This window comes from Xiphophorus hellerii, chromosome 7 (assembly GCF_003331165.1).
Source record: "Xiphophorus hellerii strain 12219 chromosome 7, Xiphophorus_hellerii-4.1, whole genome shotgun sequence".
Taxonomy (NCBI): domain Eukaryota; kingdom Metazoa; phylum Chordata; class Actinopteri; order Cyprinodontiformes; family Poeciliidae; genus Xiphophorus; species Xiphophorus hellerii.
Genome location: NC_045678.1, coordinates 3,381,470 through 3,403,866, shown reverse-complemented (window position 1 = coordinate 3,403,866; position 22,397 = coordinate 3,381,470). Strand labels below are relative to the sequence as shown.

Sequence of the window (22,397 nt, the reverse complement as noted above, 5' to 3'; positions counted from 1 at the left end):
AAGAAAAAAAAAGCTGCTTGCGGGAACAAAGTCCACAGCAAACCGATTTTTTAAACCTGCGTTTATTAAAAAAACAGCACGCCCAGCGGCTTTCTAACCGCAGATGTGTGACCTGCCTTTAATAATTCATCTTTTACAAGCAAAAATGTCACCACAAAAATGTCTGGCAGTTTTTTTGGGAGGGAAGGTCTAACATGCAGTGGGGTCGGTATGAGAAGAAGAAGAAGTCAACATGTCAACACCGGGAGAGAAGACACTTGTTTCTGACACCTTCAGGGCCGTTAACTTAAAGAGGAGAGAAAGGAAATGACAGCCAGAACAAAAAGGAGGCTGCTTTTCACACGAGTTCCCTCCATGCCTCAGTCTGCCGCAGACTTCTGTTCCCTTTCATCTGACAGCCTGATGGATAGGACGGAGGGTGGTGGAGGTTCAGAGGTGAAAATGTGTGTTTGTGGGGATGTGCGCGTGTGTGTGTGTGTGTGGATGTAAATTAGCTCAAATCTAGAAAATTAAAGCTCCAGCTTGCACATTTTGTGGTTTTTATGTAGAACTGGGCGTTAAAAAGATTTGATCAATTAATCAAATTTTCTGCTTTTGGAAAATTTGATTTCTGGAAAATCTCAATTTTTTTTAAATTTCCTCAATGTACTTCTTTGGTTTTGTGAGTTAGCCGACCCAAGAACCACCATTTTGTTTGGCTGGTGAGTTTTACAGCTTCTGTTTATCAACTCAAAGAAATGATTGAAATAAAAGCCAGTTTTTTATGGCATTTTCTGTGATTTTTTAAGGAAAAAGGGAAAAAGAGAAAAAAAATTCAAATTGAAAATCACATTTAGCATAAATTTTCTACTTTTGTGTTTTTCTTATGGGGTGCAAACCACTTCAACAAATTGAAAATCACAACATTGACGAAGCGCATGTACAAATTCACTTCACGTGATGGAAAAAAGAATCCCTCCAGCATGATGCTGCCCTCACCAGAGGGATGGTGTGTTCAGGGTAATGTGTAGAGTTAGTTTTTCACCTCACACTACCGTTCGCTTTAGCAGCATCATCTCAGTCTAATCAGACCGGAGCTTTGTTTTCCACATGTTTGCTAAAGTGAATCTACAACTATTACAGAGTGTTTACTAGAGGTAGGCAAATTAATTAAAATTTAGATAATATTGATACCACGTCAGTATGGGTATTGGCTTTATACTAGTGTGACAAGATCAGTGCTATAGTTTCTGATACCCTCTTTTGAGTTGTAGTTTCTCAGCTTTATGCCCCCCAAAAAATTGTTGTGATCATTTTTTGCACTTATTGAGGAAAAAACACACACACATTTATAGAACGGAATAAATTTAATAGAATAGAATAGAATAGAATAGAATAGAATAGAATAGAATAGAATAGAATAGAATAGAAGTACTTTATTCATCCCAGCAGGGAAATTACTTCGCAGTTACAGCATAGAGTTACAGCATTTGTGTTGCTGTTTTGTTTTTCTGTTCATCTTCTTAATGTGTTAAAGTATTTTGTAGATATCTATAAACTTTGTTCACATTTCTATACACAATTCAAAGGAGAAACCACAAAAATACCTAAATGTCAAAAGTTTGATATATCAAATCTAAATAATAAGTATCGGTATCAGTGTCAGTATTGTATTGGTATCTGCAATACTCACCCTGTATTTATTCGGTATTCGATCGATACCAAAGTATACAGTATCACAGTCCTCCAGTATTTATAGACGTTGAAGTTGAGATGTTTAGCATTATGTCTTCCAAATCTGCAATCCTATAAAACGAGAGTTCCCTGGAGTTATGTAATTCTCCCTTTCCAAAGGCATCAGAGTTCACACATGCACAAACACCCGCTACTATATCCACCTTTCAAAGCAGCAGCCCTTCAAAGGCACTTTGAAGGGACCCTGATTACCAGACTGCCTGGAACTATAATCCAGCCACAGCCTGCCCGACAAAAAGCCTGAGAATGTCACCACAGACTCATGGGAAATCAACTATTAGATGATTTTTTTGAATAGAAATGCATTTTGATAGTCCCTCCATTTTACAGCAGCTTGGAGGTAAAAAAAAAATGTGTATTAATGTGTCAGTCTATTAAATTTAATTTAATTTATTCAGATTACTCACTCTTTAGCATTGTGATTAATCAAAATGATTAATCACAATGCTATGTTTAAATTTAAAAGCTTGAAATGTAAAAATGCACATTTTCTAAAATGTTTAAAAAAATGTTTTATTGTCTCAAACCAAACATGTCAGTTTTCCAGGTCTTCATATTCAGGAAGGTTTAAAAGAAGCAATTTTGTTTCAAATGTAAACATACATATCTATCTATCTGTATATATATATATATATATACAGTACATACTGTATATACAGTACATATGTATGTATATATATATATATATATATATATATATATATATATATATATATATATATATATATATATATATATATATATATATATATATATATGTATATATATATTTATATACACATATGTAGCAAACTAGCACATGTTTGCAGAAGCACTGATGGTCCCACTCAGTAGTTCCATTTGTGCTAGCTAGATAGCACTAGCTGGCTAGATGCCACAAGCTAGCCAGCACAAGTATGTGCTGGCTAGCTTGAAGTGGGTGTGTGTGCCTGTCAGAAGGTATTTACATGAAAAGACAGTAACATCTATCTGTCTCTGTCTGTCTGTCTGTCTGTCTGTCTGTCTGTCTGTCTCAGTTACAATCCCTGCAAACTCTGTCACACTATCAGCCGCTCGTAATAATCCTGACAAGTTTCCAGTCAGTCAGTTTGCTGCATATCAGCAGGAAAAGAAAAGTGACAAACACAGAAAGGGAGAAATACAAAAAGCCACAGACATCAAAGTAAAAGGGAGGAGAAGGGGGAGTGGGCTAGCACTATGAGACCAGAATGAAGCTGCGGTGTGCTAGTGATGGATGGCCTGTACCGTGCTGCTGCTCAGGTCCCCATCAGACCACCTGTGTAATGTGCTCTGCCAGTCAACGCATTCTGTGCTGGTCCATTTAAAATGACCTTTAGTCAGCAACCGGTGCGTCTCGGCCCACTTCGCACGGAGCCCAGTTCGCCCTCATCAAACTGCATGATCCATTATTGATTTTTCAGAAAGGACTCATCCTTTTTGGGGTATTCACAGTGGAGTTCAAGGGCAGCTTCAGAAAGGCGCTCTCGGGGTTTTCACTCCAAGGGAGGCCGTATATAAATGGACTACACTTATGCAGAGCTGCAGTCCTATTGACCTCTCCAAAGTGCTTTACACTGTAAGCCACGCTCACCTGTTCGCTCGTACTCGTGGAGCGCTTTTACCGTGAATGTTTTGCTTTTCATTGATACGTGTTTGCTGCCTCTGTCCTCGTCGAGCGATTCGACCTTCTGAGCCCCAGCCGCTGTGGAAACTTTCTAAATGTAGTTTAAGAGAGCTCCAGTCGCACTCAAGAACACTTCATCTACATGTCCAAGCACGGCAGCTGATGTCTGCGGCAGGAACATCTGCAGGAGTTAAAGTATTGGTCTAAATGAGGTGCAGCTGTGTGCATATGATAGGAGTCAAGTGCTGTTCTGTTGTTTTTTTTTCATCAGTAATTTGTTTAGATGTTTTAATGCGTAAGTCTGGCTGTGGCTGTTTTGATTACATCTTGTAATCAAATGTGTTTGCAAAAACAAAATGTGTTTGCAGGACTAGAAGGAGATGCGGGACATTCATTCCCCTCAAACCTTTTCACATTTTGTGACGCTACAGTCAAAATGTAGAGGGTCCAGAAAATGGGGAACAAGGTTCTCTGATGAGATGAGATAAAAAGAATAAAAAAAATAAAAAAGAAACGGTAGGTACGAAACAAGATGAGAGAAAAGAGATGAGATGAATCTTTGTTTTTGTTGTACCACAATCAACATATTTATTGATACTGGTAAGTTTTAAACTATGTAGAGAATAATAAAAAATAAAAAAAACAATGCATGAATAGTGCAGCCATAAACTGGAAAGATAAAAATTGATGAAGATGAAACCGTTATTTCAAATGTGTAAAAGAACAAATCTCATCAGACTAGAAGTCTGCAAAAATACAAACTAATAGGAGTAAGAAATTCAACTTTCAGATATAGTTTGAGAAGAGGTAGGACTAATTCAGTAGATGAGTCTAGATTCTAGTCTCTAGAATCTGGAATCCAAATATTTTCCACATTTTAAATCTTTAGAAATTTAGAAAACAGTCCTAATTCATAACACCCGTTTGTTTCAGAGAATATTTTTCTAAAAATCATTTTTGGTAACTGGTTATTTCTGGTGCTATACATTATTGGACCAGTTTTGAACATATTTGACCAGATCCATAAATCTGATCATGTTTACCAGAGCTCTAAAATGGCCAACATCATGAACAACACATTACATACATACAAACTGTTAAAGCGAGGCATTGACCGGTTATTTCACTGTTGCAAAATGCTGTGGGGTTAGGAAAGCTGATGCTGCACATCACCTTACACACACCATGTAGGTGTTGCTGCCCTGTGGATTCCCTTCACAGCCCACAGGATGGTGGCTAAATGATGCAGTTTACAAGCTTAAATGAAATACGTTCAAGTTTATTGTTGTAATGTGACAAAATATGAAAAAGTTCAACTGAATACTGTATTAGATCTATATTTGATGTACCTTATAAATGAGCTACAGTTATTTTTCATGAGAGCAGCATTCTTGGTTTTTTTTGTCATGTTTGCTTTTCTTTCTATTTGTGTTGGTCGAGGTTTTCTCCATCAGCCTGGCAGCCCACCAGGCTTTACTTTCCCTCTCCGCCAGGCTACAGCTAGGTCTACAGCTAACGAGTTGAAGTGGGTGTGTGTGCCAGTTGCGCCGTCTGCTCCCCTGCACGTTGTCCTCATTTTCTTTTCTTTTTTTGTATGTCGGCATGCAACAGGTTTGCCATTTCTATAATTCTTCAACTTGGGCTCGTTTTCAGAGAACACTGGACCTGCATGGCTGACTTGCGGTCGTGAGCTTAAAGGTTCACTCTGAGCGGTGAAGCTTTTGTACTTGATGCGTTGGTGTACCATTTTCTGAGAACGAGCTCTCAGAGAGGGTTCAGACAAGCTGCCGTGCAGGTTAACCTGCGCTGCAAGAGAACCTTCCAAATTCTTCAGTTTGAGTGTAAGATGGTACTCCTTTTCACAAAACGGTAGGATTTACGAAAGAAAAAGAAACGTGAATACAATAAATACTTGAATTGTGTACACAATAATATTTAGCTTTACTTTTTATTTAGTATTCTTTCTCATCATTGTGCATATTTGGTCAAATCCCTCTTTCATTTATTTTGCTTTTAAACATGACCATTTTACACAGTTTATCTTAACTGGTTGAATCCTTAATTAGGATTTGATTCAAGTGCAACAAACATGACATTTATTTCAATTATATGTTTTGTGTTTTCCTGTTTTAACCCTCAGCAGTTGGTGCTTCAATATTGTTAATATTGTTTTCTCATACCGCATAATTACCTAGTCATATTTTCACATTTCCTGTCAGGTTTGAATGATTTTTTTTTTTATCCATAAAATCACGGCGGGTCACCGGTGGGCTGCCCTGGCTTCGCAGGTTTTCTGAGGGAAACTGTGTTTATATTATTTATTTTTCTACTTTTGTCTCAGCAGGGTGTCTGTCTCCTGCTAAGTATCTTGTAGACATTAAGAAATGAAGCAAGGCCTGCAGGTAGTTTTATTAACTCTTCAAATAAACACAAATCCCACTGGCTGCAGGATTTTTCTTTCAAACATCATACTTTTTTTTTTTTTCGTCCAACAAGAGAGATTTACCAATGAGGTCTATAATAAGTCAGCTTCTTTGGGAAGCGTAGGAGAGCATGTGCAGACTTGAATGAAAAGAGTGTGTGTGTGTGTGTCTTACCCACTCATTCAGTCAATTTCTGCTTCCGATTAATCATCTTCAGTCAGTGGGCAAGAGGAAGTGCACACCCTTGAGTTTTCACCAATCCATCACAGAGCTAATGCAGAGAGAAATACAACCAACAGTGCTGTGTCTCTGAGCAGAGCAGAAACACAGCAGAGCCAACCGTAAAGAAACAGAAACTGAAGGAACACACCGTCTTCAATCGAACACTAGGCAGTAAGGAGGGCAAGGTAACACTTTATTTGACAAGGTGTGCATAAGACTGACATGACACTGTCATGAACATGAACGAGTCTTTATGAATGTCTATGACTGTTGTCATGAAGTGTCATTCGGTAAATACATAATGAGACATTTAATGCAAAGTTGCTCTGAAAGTTGCATTGAAAGTCCATTAGAAGTGCTAGCTTTGCATTAAAGTGTAAATATTTAATTCATTCAGTTTAATCATGCAGACAAACGTGAAGCCAGTCACATAAGTTTCAATCCAAAGAAAAGTTTTCTATCTACGACCGCCCAGCTGATTGAATGCAGTCTCCGCGTTTTCAGCAGTCTCTTCTGTAATGAGTGTGTGGTGGCAGTGGAGGGAGCGCCGGCCCCCGCTAGGCAGAAGGACAACATTTTGTCCTCGACACTGATGTGTTAAAAGCACTGATGCACATTGGTGTTTAGCTTGACCTTGTGATCTGAACCACTGAAGAAGATAATGCTGGTTCTGATAGAAGGGTATCAGACCACACAGTTCACCTCAGCTTCTTACATGATGGTGAGCTTTAGAACTGGACAATGGGCACAAGACATAACCTTGCTTGAGCGATCTTTTAGACGATGTACACCCTTTAATAGAAATATCCTCTTCAGCAGTACATTGTGCTCCATTTTCCCAAAAAGTTCAGGAATGGTTTACAGAGAAGGTTTTTTGACTTTACTTCCAATTGAGTCTCAATGGACTGGGCAAAACAACCAGGTCTGAACCCCAAAGCCTCCATTTTACAAATTAGCATCTCACTCTTACTAGGGCAGTATTATGTATTTAACAGGCATGTAATGTCATTTTATTGTATTATCAACTACTGTATGTTACCTTTAGTTATTATAATTGTGCTGTATATATCGAACATAACTTAAAAGATTTGACTTTGTAATTTGACACCTTGAAATGGGACTCTGTCTCTTTAAGAAACTCCTGTCTTTTCCAACAATCTCAATCGTCGTCACAGAATACCTTCTCATTGTGCCCCACCGTTCTCAGGCATGTTGGACTGAGAAGTAGCTCCTATGATGAACCCAGCAGGCTTGCAGTTTCACCAGGTGTTTGCTAATTGCCGACATCCATAATGATGCTTTCGAGCACATTAGAGCTAAAAAAAAAAAAAGAGCTGCTCTTTCTTTGTTACCATATTAATTTGCTTGTTCTCCCGTCCACTGTGAGAATACTCTAATCCAGTTCCATTTTGGGTTGCTTTGAGGGGGGAAAGGAGAGGCGATCCAATCTCAATTTGGTTTCCAAATTCTGATAATCCAATAAGAGAGCAGTGCTACAATCAATTGGAGCTGCAGAAGCAAAACACTGAATTCTCCCATTCACATGAAACGCACACTTTTACTCACACACACACAAATACACTGTCTAATGTGATCATCTAACGTTGTTGCTGGGCCGGTGTGCTGGATTATTCATCAAAGCTGGGCAGCTGCTATGCCTTCAGGCATGTTTGTAGGATGGATCCCTAGTTGGTTCATCTCAGCTTCTACTTCAAGGCTACCACTCACTGTAAAAACATCAGATAACCCACTGGAAATAATCAATCCACTTTGCAAATGACGAGAGTTTGTGATGCTCTTTACTTTTCTCAGCTAATATTCTTCATGAGCAGACTAAACTCTTGTAAGTTCGCCTAACTCCTTTTGGTATCGTCATGGGTTCATTGAAGCTTCTGAAGCTTCTTTGTTGTGCTAACAAACCCGTTCTGCTGGATATTTCAGTTGTTTGTTTCTTTCTGAATGAACAATGGATGCTGTTGGGATGCATATTCACGTGCATATTTTTCCCCCCACGTTTTAATTTGTGTTCATTTTGGTGGCAATGCTGTTGATGGTTTTCCCTTGAGATTGCTGTCACGGAGAATTGTTGTGTATCCTGTTTTGTTTTTTCGGTTTTTTTGCGGCTTTGCAAGGTTTGGCCACACTGTTACACTGCAAAAACACAAAATCTTACCAAGAGTTCCTAGTGCCAAAATCTTAGTACATTTGAAATAAGGAACAAATACATATTTTCAGCAAGATATAGGGGCTTGTTTAATGTAAATATTTATATAAAAGTGCTAGTTCAACTGTCAGATTATCCCAATTATAACAAGACATTTTTCCCATGTTAGAAATGAAATTATCTGGAAGTTGTAGTTTTGCATCAGTATTAAAGAGTTATTGACTTAAAACAAACTCCTGTATATTTTTGAAAAATTACTTGCACGTTAGTTTTGTCTTATTTCAGGTGTGCTAAGATATTTGCAATAGAAACTAGACCAAAAACACTTGGTAGGATTTTTGTCCTTTTGCAGTGTGATATTACTCATAAATCTATATTTGTTTAAATGGAGGATTTTTTTATTCCAGCATTGAAATTTAAAGCAAGTCCTGCAGGGAAAAAACAGCTAAAATCCTAAATTAAATTAGTTTAAATTTCATTGTTCTTGTGACAATGACAATAAAGATTTATCTTATCTTATCTCTATCTTAAATCTATATTTAAAAACATTAGTTGTTTTTTTTTTATTATTATTTTTAAAGTTCTTTAGAGCCACAGAAAGTCCAAAGAGCCACCTGTGGGACCGGAGCCACAGGTTGCAGATCCATGCTCTCTGTGGAATAACTCACTTCCTGAAAGGAGTGGGGGGAGAATTGAAATATTCTATGATATTCTAATGCTTTGAGCTGGACTTGCATACTGAAGTTTTTTTTTAGTTGGTCCATATTTCCCACTAGAGGAGTTGCTCATGGTGGTTCTTCTTGTCAGCTCCACTGCAGATTAAAAAACACAACCAAAGGTCATGCTTCATTTGAAGGGAACTTCAAACAGGAAGCTCATCAGTCGTCTTCACAGGACACCAGAAATCTAAGGGCCGGATATTCAGACAGAGCAAAAACCAATAAGGGAATGAGGAATATGTTGCAAGGCAATAAAATCTACTCTCATTGCTCTTTTCTTTCACTTTGTTGTCTGGTTGCTCTCAGTTTTTGAAGTGATCAGGCAGCATAAATATAGAGGAGAGAGGTTCATCTAAAGGAAAAAGATCACAAGTATTTATTCAGACCGGGTCTGAATGGGAACTGCAGCAGAGAGTTTAACTGGTTCTGTCATCAGAGACATCAGAGCATTTCATCTAATCATAACTGTAAGAGTAAACACTGCGTTTTGTTTTTATTATATGACATTGTTAGCATGGATCTGAAACTCGTAGGTACCTCCTGTCCTCCCGCCTCACTTCCTCTCAGCCGGTTCTTGACCATATAGGCGGTTGCCCAGGGCGCCAATTGCCAAAGGGGGCGTTGGTGGGCCAACTCGAAAAAAGAAAAAGAAAAAAGAAACAACGAAAATCTCCCAGAATTAAATAAACAAAAATTGTCTTTTCTGACAAACAAATGTACAAAAAACAAACAGTTTAATGTCAAACTGAAAACAGATTTTTACAAAATAAAAACAACTAAATAAAAATATATAATATATGTCCAGTCCATCGCAGATAGAAGTGGAAGAAAGTTCTGTAGTCTGATGGACCAAAATGAAGCTTTTCGGCCGTCAGACCAGATGTTGCATTCCCACTGTGAAGCATGGTGGTGGCAGCATCATTCTGTGGGGTTACTCCTCAACAGCAGACCCTAGAGGGACTGTAAAGGTACAGCCAAAGAATCGTCGACTAAAATACTGGCTTGAAGGGGGTGAATATTTATGCACTCTATTATTTTTAAATATTATCTTTGTTTTTGTAGAGGTCCACGATCAGTTAACACTAAAGTGTTTGTTGTTTTTTTTTATATTTTGTGACAAATGTTGATGAATACTTTTATAGGTGCTGTGCACATGGAGAACATGGAAACTCCATGAAAAAAGACCCCGGGCCGGGAATCGAACCCAGGACCTTCTTGCTGCAAGGCATCAGCGCTACTTACTGTGCAGCCTGAATGGAAACGTAATGGACATTCAATTTTGGAATATAGCCACAGATTAAATTATTGGACTGTGCCTTTATTGCTGGTGCGGAGCAGAGCTGCTCTAAATGCTGTTTGGTCAGAACGTCTCTGTCTTTATCAGGTTATTTTTGGCTTATTGGATGAAAAACCTGCTCTTGTTTTTATGTTTAAGGTTTGGTTTCCTAATGCTAGCAACATTGCCTGATACCGCTGTTGTAGCTGCTCTGGAACTATCCAAAGTGCAGTGCAATTTTTTTTTTATTTTCTAACTCCATAATCTCAGCTAAATAATGTATGTTGAACACATCCAGGAGTTTCTCTGCTGCAGGTTTAGGTGCTGCTTGTTCTGTTCAGCAACAGGAAAATAAATCTAATCTACTTCTGCCCTGGACAGACGCACTGAGAACACACATGGTTACTGTGAAATTACATTTTTGCTGTGCTAATAAAATGGTTAACGCTTCAAACTTTTCCAAATCTCCAAAAAGACAGAAAACAAGGTTTACTATAACTTCTTTCTGATAGAGTTTTCCATCATATTTGACCTTCTCGAAAGCACTCCACTTTAGAGAACCAATTATTATTTCTAAGTAAAAACTACCTTCAGGTACCAAAGTATAGCATGTCCCATAGCTTGAGTGAAAATAGCTGCAGCATGTAAACATCTGTGTGATTTTGGAGTCGATTCATACAAAGGAACACTGAAAAAAATACGTCTCACTGACTTTTTTTTTTTACAATTATGAATTCATCTGATTAAAATCTGATAAATTTTATTGTCTGATTAAAGTCAGGTGACTTTAATCAGACAATGTCAGAATTCTGAGAGAAAAGTCAGAAAATTAAAGTGAGAATTCCAAGAAAAAAGACAGTATTCTGAAAATTAAGTCAAGATTCTGAGAAAAAAAGGATGAATTCTTAAACAAAATCTGATTTTTTTTTTTTTTACTTGAGTGGCCCCAGTCCTCTTCTGTATAAAGTCCCAGGAAGTGAAAAAGATTACTAAATATCACATAATGTTGGTCCACTTCCTGTCCAAACCTCCCCAGCACTTTCTCAGCTTTAAATTAAGATTCAGAAAACGGAATAGTCCCTTCATGGTAATACATTTTTTAATGCTGCATACAAGCAGTAACCATGTGAGGATGTTAACAACCATGTTCTAGGTCTGAGCTGAACTTTTCACTTATTTCAACAATAACATTTTCTGCAAAAACACTTACATTTTTAGTTTTATATTTCACATTGTACAATGATAGCAATATTCTCTCCTAATCTATTAAAGAAGGCCCTCTGACCTGAGGGGATAAAATGGAACTGAAGGTGTTTACACAGCTTCTTAAATGACCTGGTATTAAATGGGTAGCTGCCTTTCTCTGGCATCACTAAAAAAAAAATGTAAAGTGTCATTAATTTATTAAAAAGGTTCTTCTCTGCCCCAGAGTTCTCAGCTTGCTAACTAGAAGTTTGGGCTGCAGAGTTGAGGCTGCGGGAGCTGCTGATGAAAGATTTATTAGATATTTTTTAAGGTGTGTTGGAGCAGAATGGAGGGCAGAAATGATGCCAACCTCAGACAGACGGGCTGGTGGTCTTTGATGAGCAGGAGAAACGGTTCCTCCAGGCTCTGCATGCAGATCAGGCTGACCGCTCCAGGCCTGATGAGGTGGAGAATAGATCTAGGCTCCTTGGATAATGGTTGATGTTTTTTTGGGGGGGGGGTTATATATCAGTAACAGATCTTTAAAACTACCCGGCAACAATCTTTTCTTTGCACTTTAAGGTGAATGAATGGTCGGTCATCACTTACAGCTGGTTGAACTACTATAAAAACAACAACAAAAATCTAATTTGTTTTTACATATGTAACTTTTAAGAAATAAATATTTTATTACATATTTGTTGAAAATTTTGCAGTGACTGTCATGTTCCGTGTTTTCTGTGTGTTTATTTTGAGTTTCCAGTGTCTCTGTGTCTCCGTGTTCTCCTGTCTTCCCCTTGATTACTCCCAGGTGTTTCTCGTTCCCTAATTACCTCCTGTGTATTTAGTCTCACCTGTGTCTCTGTGTGTGGTCGGGTCCTTGTCAATGCGTCTTGTCCATGCGTGTAGCCTGTTGCTACCAGTGCTGAGCCTTAGCCTTCCGCTCGACTGTGCTGCCAGGTTTTTTGGACTTTTGGAATTGTTTAAGCCTATTTTCATCATTAAACTTGATTCATTCATCTCATCTGGGTCTGCTGCGTTTCCATCACCGCTTTCACCACCGCACTTCATGACAGTGACAGTATGGCATGAGACAGATGGTCTGAAAAAATGGAGCTCCTCTGCCTTGTCTCCTAATGCTAACTAGAAACAACCAATCAGAGCCAGGAGGCGGGTCTTAGCACCATGAATGACCCTCCGTGTGGCGCTGCCCATGTCCTCTTACCTTCCCTCCCTTTCTCTCTGCCACGCTGCAGCTAGGTGACCTGGTCATGAATGGCCACTAGCGGTGGCTATGTTAACTAGCATGACACCAATGACAGCAGATAAACGGTTTTCCTGTAGTGGTAAATTGTTTCTCTGATAGTGGCCCATTGAGCAGCGAGTACACGAGGTTGATTGACAGCACTAAGCCACACCTCCTGTCTTTGAATGGTTGTTTTTGGTCGGGAGCAGAGCATTTATTGAGACAGTAGTCACAGACATTTTTTTAAAGTTACTGCAACTTTAAGGAAAGTTTTAAGCGCAGTTGTGCATAATTTTGTCTTATTCTAAGAGAAATGTTGTAGTAAAATTCCAGCACATCTTTCTGAACACAACACCGAGCGTCGCCGTACAGGTCGACCTGAAGGGCTTGAAGCGTCTTCACTGATAAAACCTTGTTGTACAAAAGGCCAAGGACAGCACAAAGCATCCATTGTGAATGTTCCGTATCACATTTTCCTCTTTCGGCTCTGTTCTTGGTGGAAGGCTGTGCAGAGGGCTTCACGTGGGACAGAGCTCAGCAGTTTGACATTTAAGGTTTTTCTCAGGTAGCCTGACAGACTCGGCCCAGAGAGAGTAAGGTGACAAACTGATGAGAAAGAGGACATAAAGCACATTACAGCACTCTCATGGCTGCAGCATGTCATCTGTAGGGGTTAGATGAGACCTAAGAATAAAAATACATTCAGATTTTTGTTTAATGAGCCCTTAAAATTGAAGATATTATGCAAACAGTGAGGATCTACATGGATTAAAGACAGCATTAGACGGCCAGCGCTCCTTTACAGATGGAAATTGTCCCACTGCATAATGGAGGGGCATTTTCTCCATGGTTACTAATGATTAGGTGTGTAGCTTCTACATTATGCAGTTTTTGATTGCATCTTACTAATCTCACTTACTTATGAAGAACATAAATGCTAATCTTCTTACCTTGTAAAACATGCTTGCTGCCAGTCCTTATGACTTCCATATCAAAAGTTTACAATAAAATGATGAGTTTGCATCCTTGTCTATTTCTGCAGCCTATAGCCATAGTTACAGCAGCATTAGGCTACCAACTGTCTGTGCTTTGGTTGTTTTAACGCCTGTGATGGCAGAGCAGGACGCTTTTCTAAAGAGAGTGACATCATGTGCAAAGGGTCAGTGATTATCCTTTGATAATCATTTCATATGTCTGAAATCAAAGCATCCAAATTGAACCATTCCTGTGTTTTGTGGGTGGAGTCGATTTGAACTTCCTCTTGATTTAAACCGAGAGGAGTGAGCATACGGTCAATCAGATGTGAACGGATTCAGTCTGGGGTTCGGGTTAGTTCAGGAAGTGTTTCTTCTTTAGTGTTTCCATCTTGATTCTCACCTGACAATCTCCAACTTTAAGAAAATCACATAAGTCCCACCACATTCCACACACCGACAGCCTCAAACGGTTCATCTGCATAATGTGAGTCCATACGTCGTCAGCTCTGATTGGTGTGACGGCCCAAATGACGCGCAGTCAGTGAGTCAGCGAACAGAGGGTGATCTTGATGCTCTGACATTTGTTCGTGATGCTGGAGTTGCTAAGGAGACAAAAAGAAATGGCAGCATACGTATCCAACTTCCAGTGTATTTCTGATGCTTGAGTGTGCCCCCCCACCCCCTTCCTCATCGCCGTTACCAGCTCAATCTAGAGTAGCCTTCGAGTTGCCGGTGTGACGCCACGCTCTCCGTCTCTAACAGCAGCTTCCCACCTTGCTTCCTTTTAGCCACTTCTGAACGGTCTTACAGGGAAATTGGGAAATAAAAATACTTCAGACATGCTTAAAGCAGTGAAACATGGTTAAAGTTGTTTTTGTCTCATACCATTATTAAGTTAAATAAAATGATGCAAATTATTGTTGCAAGTTTTCGAAAAATTGACATTACAGCCCACTTAACCGTTGCTAGGTCAGCTTCCATTTCTACATATGAATACAGGTTCTAAATCCATTTATTGGGGCTGCTGCCATGTTTGCTCAACTTTGTGGATTTACCTTTTAAGAAGGCATTTCAGGGTTTTTTCTTTGTTCATCATACACAGTCATAAGATTTATAACAATCTACTGAAAAATGCTTTATAAGTTTAGAAAAGGTTATAAAGCACTGACACAGATCGATCAGCACAGATTGATATTATACTTTCAGATTCCCTTATGAGATTTCATTTTATCTTTGTGTTGTAGTTTCTCAAATCTGCCTATAAAAGGATTTCTTTTAACAAAATAATTCGGAGGAAAAACCACAAAAATGCCTAAATGTTTGAAACATTAAAAAGCATCTGGATCTGGATCTGGATCTGGATCTGGATCGGTTTCTGTATCGGTATCAGAGCAGTGCTAGCATGATAATATTAATACTTTAGTGCCATATTCCCTTATGAAAGCTCATTGTTTTGTAGTTTCTCAACTCTACCCCCAAAAAAGATTGATTTTCCCCTCAAATCTTTTTTTTTTTTGCAAGTTAATAAGGAATAAACTTACACAAATGAGCTTTTCTACTGTTTCTTGTTATCTTAATATGTTTTTAAAATATTTAAAAAATTTAAAAAAACATCTCAATGTCATAAGTTTGATAAGTCAAACTTAAATAATAAAAATATTGGTATCAGCATTGATGTTGGAGCAATACTAGCATGATAAGATCTATGCTTTAGTTTCAGATTCCCTGATGAAATGTTTTTTTTCTATTTTAAGGTGGTTGTAGTTTCTCAACTTTACCTCAAAAGAGATTTTGTAGGATTTTCTTTCAAATTCTAATATGTTTTTGCATTTTGTTTAGGAAAAAAAAACATACAAATTTGTTTTTCTGCTCTTTTTGGTTATCTTGTTAATATGTTTTTAAACTACACCTGAAAACTTTACTCAAAATCTAAGACTTTTAAAAAAAATAATGCAAAAGAAAAAAAAAACACCTATGTCAGACTAAATAGTAAAAAGTACATCAGTATATCGTTATGTATCGGTGTTGGCGATACTGTCCCTGTATTTATTTGGTATCGAATCGATATTATAATAGCATCGCCCACCTCTGCTGTACATATTAGGATGGACCGCCGGCCTGTCACCTGTTGGTGTGCAGTTCCAGGTGCTGGTAGTTTTACCTGGAAATGCTGCCAGGCGTGGGACCCTGAGTACACTCCCATAGCACATCCAGACCTCTGGGTATCCAGTGACATCAGCACTGATTCCCAGTGGAGGAGAAAGTAAAGCAGGAAGGTGGTCCTCTCTTAGGAGAGAGCAGGAGAACAAAAAAACAACAGAGCAGAAAGGGGAGGAAAGGTTCATGTTTCAAACACAGGAGTAATTAGCTGATATGGATTGTGTAATGGTTGCTTGAGTGACTGATGATGGTTCGAAGCATATTACACGCTATTAACTTGGGATTTCAGCCAACATCTGCACTGGTACCCTCTTCACTACGCGTTGATGTGGTCTTAGGATGATCTTTTTATGCTCCTTTGATGAGTTCCTTTCCTCAGCACTTTATTTGAAGCTCTCTAATGAGCTCAAGGCACACACACACACGCACACACACACAACTTGTGAATCAGCCATCAGATATTTAATATGTGTTCTTACGGGCCCTCGGCGCTGATGGATCGATGAGAACGACAGAGCACAACGTAATAGATTATCCCTTTCAGGAGAGCTCGCTCATCTGGATGCCCGGAGCCGCAAACTGAATATGCAGCAGGGCAAAAATGTTCCTCTTGACATCTACAGTACATGCGTGTGCATACACACATTTTGTCAGGAGAACGCTGATTAACGGCCAGAATGTGTTTGAAGGCAGTAAACAGCGTGTGTTCCTGCCTGATTGTAACCGGAGGGCGGACACGTGAGCTACTGGTGGCATCAATTAAAGAAAGCTCACGCGGTTTTGTGATGATTCTTGTCATGTTTACTTCACCCGATCAATTCTTGTTAGCCATCTCCCGAGCCTCCAGCGGGCCGCCTCGGCTCTTCACGTTTGAGTAAAAAATGAGCCCAGTGCTCGGTTTAAGGATTTCTTTGTGTCTCCGTGTTTTAGTTCTCTGATTGCTGTGAGATTCAACCTGCAGGGAATAAAAATATTTGACGAGCAAATACTTTTTTTTTTTTTTTATGCTTGTGTGTGTGTGTAGAAAACAGAAAAATGTCTTTGATGTACCTCAGTCGGGTTTCATGGTATTGGTTCTGAACAAATCTTTAGCTTTGGAAGCGTGCAGACCCACTTCTGAATTTTTAGTTCACCACCATTGTTATTGGGCCTCTAGTTTTAGAAAGAGTCCAAAAAATTAGCAGCATTGTTACATGTTGGGGTTTCGCTGCTGACAAAAATCGGAAGAAAAGAAACCCTGAAATAACCAATTCTGAATGGCTGAAAAGTTGATGGATGCATGTAGAAAACTGTTGTGTTTGTTGCATCACTTCATCCTGCAGTCCTCTGTAATTGTTCCACATCCGAGCCGAAAGGTCATATGTCAAACTTAAACGATAAAAAGCATCGGTATCAGCAATACTTGTCCTGTATTTACTAAGTATGAGGTTGACACAAAAACATGAAGCTTCACACACCTTTAGTTTCCTATTAGTTTGCACATAAATGAGCTAACCCAGTTAGCTACAGCTAAAGGGCGCTTCCACCCAATTTTTCTCTGCCTCGAGTGTCTTTAATCTGCTTTAGTTTAAAAACTAAAGTACTTACACACGTCAGACCTGGACTGGATTACTCCACTCTGATAGCAGACTATTTACAACTTGATTTGTGAAATATTGAATAATATACAGGATACATTTTTGATAAATTAGCAAAAATAAACTATTTTTAAGTTGATTGTTAGGAGTGTATTGGCATTTAGTCGCCAGCAAGTTCTTAAATGTAAGCACTTGTTCTCATACTTGGCTTTTAAAAATGGGCTACTAGTTTATCCCTAGTTACTAACACCGATGTAGTCAGGAAATGAAAAGTTTCTTCCCACTAAACTCAAGCTCCTAATCATCTTTATTTTATTAAAATTTTGACATATCGGTATCCCATGTCTATCGTGTTGCACAACATTCTCTATGAGTGTAATCTGGCCGCTGTTCTGACCGCTCTCCTGTCTGTCCTCCACAGACAGTAACTTTGTCCTGGGGAACGCCCAGGTCCAGTCCCTGTACCCCATCGTCTACTGCTCCGACGGCTTCTGCGAGCTCACCGGTTACGCCCGCGCCGAGCTCATGCAGAAGAGCTGCGCCTGTCACTTCCTGTATGGCCTGGAAACCAGCGACCGCTCCACGGCCCAGATCCAAGGAGCGCTGGACGACAGGAGGGAGTTCAAAACGGAGCTGGTGTTCTACAAGAAGGAAGGTGAGACCAGAACCTGCAGAGTTCTGGATCCGTCAGCAGAAACACTGAGAGTCACTTCAACCCCTTCTGTGTTCATCCGGGATGTGTTTATGATCACATGTGGTTCCCATGTTTCACATGTGATCAAGTATTTTGTTCATGTGATGCATGGTTTCCATTATTTTGTAATTGTACATATGTTCAACTATTTCACGTGTTTCTGTGAGGATTTGGTTTTCTGTGTGACAATTTAGTTCCTGTGTCGTCTTGTCTGCCCCTGATCGCTCCCAGCTGTGTCTTGTGTTCCCTGATGACCTCGTGTGTATTTAGTCCCACCCGCAACCCCTGCTTCTTGTCAGATCCTTGTTGTGTCATGTGTCTAGTCTCCTGTAACCCCCAGGTTACCTACCAGTGTCTGCGTTTCCTTGCCTCATTGCTCACCTGGATTTCTGTTCTCCTGTGTGTTTGTCATTACATCAACATTATCACTACAACCCACCGCGTCCTGTCCTCACCGACTACAAACCACAACTCATGACAGTTCCACACATGACGCATGTGTTTCAAATGTGCATTCCTTGCGACACACATGGGCTTCACATATTTTATGTAACACATGGGATACATGTCTAGCACATGTGCCACACGTGTGATGCATGTTTCACGTGCGCATCGTGTTTTACTGTCTCAAATATTTTCAAATGTGAGATCAAATGTGATGCACATGTTTTATATGTGTCTCATGTGTTTCCACATGTGTATCACATATACAATATTTCACACATGTTTTATGTGATGCACGTGGGAAAACATGTGATACACACATGATGCACATGAAACCATGTGGTGCACATGTGCATCACATGTGTAGCCTGTGTGATATACATGGGCTACACATGTGTATCACATGTGTTATATTTGACACACATGTGGAAATATGTGATACCACATGGGAACCACATGGGTTTCTACCATGAAACGTTCCAAAACCACATGTATACATGTGATTTTAGATGTGATTCATGTAATTCACATGTGAACATTTGTGTGAAGCACATGTGCATTTTCCAATGAGTTTCACATGTGAATTTCATGGGATTTTTTTGCAAGGTGTACAGAGACCACAGCCACTCACCAATAGCTTAAACACGGGAGACTCCACAAAAAATACTTAGAACAAATAGTTAAAACAACAAAATGTTGAGTCGTTCCTTTTGAGGAAATTCACAATAAATTCAAAATTTAGTAGCCAGCTTTTCACTTCTTAAAATCTTCCAGTTTTATGTCGCATAATCAAGCTGCTCCTGATAAAAAGAAACAGTTCAAATGAATTACAAAAAGCAAAAAATCAATATGGCATAGCTACTGTATCGATTTTCTGATGGAAATTTGCTTCTAATGACAAAGCCAGTCAAGGACTAATTACTACTGACTCTCCCACTTCCAGAGTAGTTTTATATTTGGTGAAAATAAGGACGGGAAGGCAAGAAATGACAGCTTTGAACCCTGTGATGTAACAGCATACTCCACATCTAAACAGCTCACTGAATAAAATGTTTTCTGTCCAAGGCAGTCCTCAGGAAGTGCAGGAATTCTGTTTTCACATACAGTATGTGTTGGATTATTAGCAATTTTAGATGATATTTTTGAATTTAGTGTTTGTCCTTTTAGGATTTTGCAAAGATTGTACCATTTTGTACTTGAGGTGTTTACAAAAAACCTGATTAACAAGAACAAAAAGGCAAAAGCTGTGTAATCAGAGTAAATCAGAGGAAAAGCTGTTAAATGGAACAAGAGTATCAGTAGATAAAAAGCAGAAGCTCTGGAAATGCTTAAGGAGAAGCGATGGATCTAACACATTGCATTTTGTTTTTCTTTTTTTTAATGATTTTTACAATTCGTTTCTTGGTAAAAGTGAAAATATCTCCACAGAAGAAGCATGAAGAGTTTGAAGCTGTTCCTTTACCAAGGACTCTATTTTTAGGGATTCTCCTCCACACGCTCCTTCTGAGAAATCTGCTCTTTGTAACTGGCCCCGAGTTATTAGTGAGAGACGTGTTCATGTGCAGAATCCAAATCATGTTCAAACTTTTTATTTCCCCTTTCAGAAGTTTAAATTTGTTGAAAATAAAATCTGCAAAAGGGAATTCCGGGAGAGCAACTGTAATTACTATTAACTGAGTTTTTTTTTTTTCTTTTCTTTCTATGGTTTAAAATTATAACTTCTAACATTTAAAGAAACTAACTGGCAGATCGAATACTAATGTGACATTGCAACGCAGTCATAATTAAGATATACGGTACATAAATAATAACATACTCATACTATTTAAGTCGAGATCTCTGCAAGAAACCAGAGAGCAGATTGTGATTTAGGGAAACAGGACAACCGAAGCCTGGGGGAGTGAAAAATGAAGTCCTGCCTCATTTAAAGTGTGAATGTTGTTAAACAGCTCTGAGGACCACACAGACATCCTCATGAAATCATTTTCATTCTGTGGAAAACGTCTGTTTCTCCACTCGCTGATTGGCAACAATGTTGCTGTAGACGAATGATGATTAATTCTTCATCGCTTTGATGTCTGACCTTTGACCTGTGAAAGGCCTTGAACCAAATTCAACTGTTTTCCTCTGACAGGTCAGATAAACCTGCAGGAGTTTTCTCCTGCTGGTTTTCTCCCTGAACTTTTCCCTCCCTGAACAATTTTCCAAAATTGGCGTGTTTCTTTTAAGGAAATTTATTTGCGTAATTTCAATTTACGCAATTCTGTGCTTAATGGAAATGCAGCTACTGTGTGGTATGGCAGATTGCAAAATTCCAAACCACAATCTTTACACTCCTCAGAAGTGTGAAGAGAGAGGAAATCTCCTCTGTCTAGGAGATTTCAGTCCTAGAATGCAGGTTTTCATCCATCTGTAGGATGATGATGATGATGATGATGGTCTCATTATACCTTCGACTCTCTGTAGTGATTAAAATCATCCTGTTCACCCACAAGGAATTGCTCGGAGAACGTGATGTCCAGGGAAATCATTTCCGCATTAATATGTTCACTGCCATCTCTTATGCACCACCAAGGTCTCCATTATCAAACTTTAAAATGACGCTGCGAAATGACTTCACTCTGTGGAATGTGGGATTCTTAGTGAAGGAGAGCACAAAGTAGAGCTTAATTGTGGGGTGAAATTGAAATGATCCAAGGATTTCAAATGTTGAATAAAAATTTGAAATGTGTGGCATGCACCTTTTTTTTCAGGACTCCTCGGATTGGTCACTCTCTTGAACCACTTTCAGTTACAGCTGCATATATTTTGGGGTTCATTGCTAATAGCTTTGCACATATAGACACAGAGGTTTTGCACATTCTTTGTAAACCTTGGGTAGATTCACTGGAAACCGTCCATAAAAATCACACTTCTTTAAAATGTCTTGCCATACGTTCGGAATTGGCTTTATTTCTGAACCTCTTAAAAGTCATATTGACACTGCCCCGTCTGTTCTCCAGGTCTTTTGGCACCTCTATTAGTTTTTTTTTTGTTGTTGTTTTAACCCTGCATTTGGCTTCATTCATCTGTTTATCAACTCTCGCCAACTGACACAATGATATAATTGATATGTTTTATCATCTTAACTCTGCTTTAAACTTCAGCTGTGTTCCTCGCTCTTCATTGTTGCAAACCTCTGAAGCGTTCACAGAACTAATACGGTTCTACAAAAATGTTCTTTTTTTCCTTTACTTTCATTGAGTTTGATTATGTACCACCACATAATTCATAAAAATCTTTGAAAACCATGCAGCGTTTTCATTTACTTTATCATTTGTTACCACTTTGTGTTGGTCTATCAAATACAATCCCAATTAAATACAACTCTGTGGATATAATGTGACAAAATCTAAATAAATTAAAGAGTTTTCTTTGTTTCTGCAACTAAAAATATGAGACAAGATACAAATCACCTAGAGATAACAGAGCTACTGTTCTCTAACATGGATCAAATGTGATTAAAGAGAAAAACTTGTTCACATCTGAGATAAGCTCCTGCTCTTCTGGCCTGTTTAGATTGAATGTCTCCACTCATACTGGATCAAATTTAGCTGAATAAGCTGAAAATCCCACATTTTGCTCCTCTTTGTTTCTTGTAATTTTGTATTCTGGCACCTTTCTGACAGGTTTGTCTTCTTTGTGAATGCAAATGTTCTTATCTACGAGGCTAAGACCTGCGTAAACACCTGCCAGGATAAGATTTAAATTATCCTTGGAGCCGCTGCCCTGATAGCTGGAGCCCAGACAAAGCTGTTTCCTTCGTTCTCTCCCTCCTCCCTCGTATGCCTTTAACCTGACAAAATGTTCTCTGGTTTTACGTTTTTGGGTTTCTCATTATCCACAATGCATCTTGGGGAGCGGGTGGGCTGCAGGTGAAGCTATAAAAAGGAAGCAGAGCTTTTCTCCTGGT

The 22,397-nt window shown here is 38.9% G+C and overlaps 1 protein-coding gene across 1 annotated transcript in view; it reads left to right on the top strand.

Annotated features, from left to right (window-relative positions):
• The window catches only part of kcnh3 (potassium voltage-gated channel, subfamily H (eag-related), member 3), a 199,302-nt gene that overhangs the window by 106,465 nt on the left and 70,440 nt on the right, over nucleotides 1–22,397 (top strand). The window contains exon 2 of the mRNA XM_032567261.1: nucleotides 17,729–17,962. Within this exon, the coding sequence (XP_032423152.1) occupies nucleotides 17,729–17,962 (234 nt within the window). The remainder of the gene's footprint in view (nucleotides 1–17,728; nucleotides 17,963–22,397) is intronic.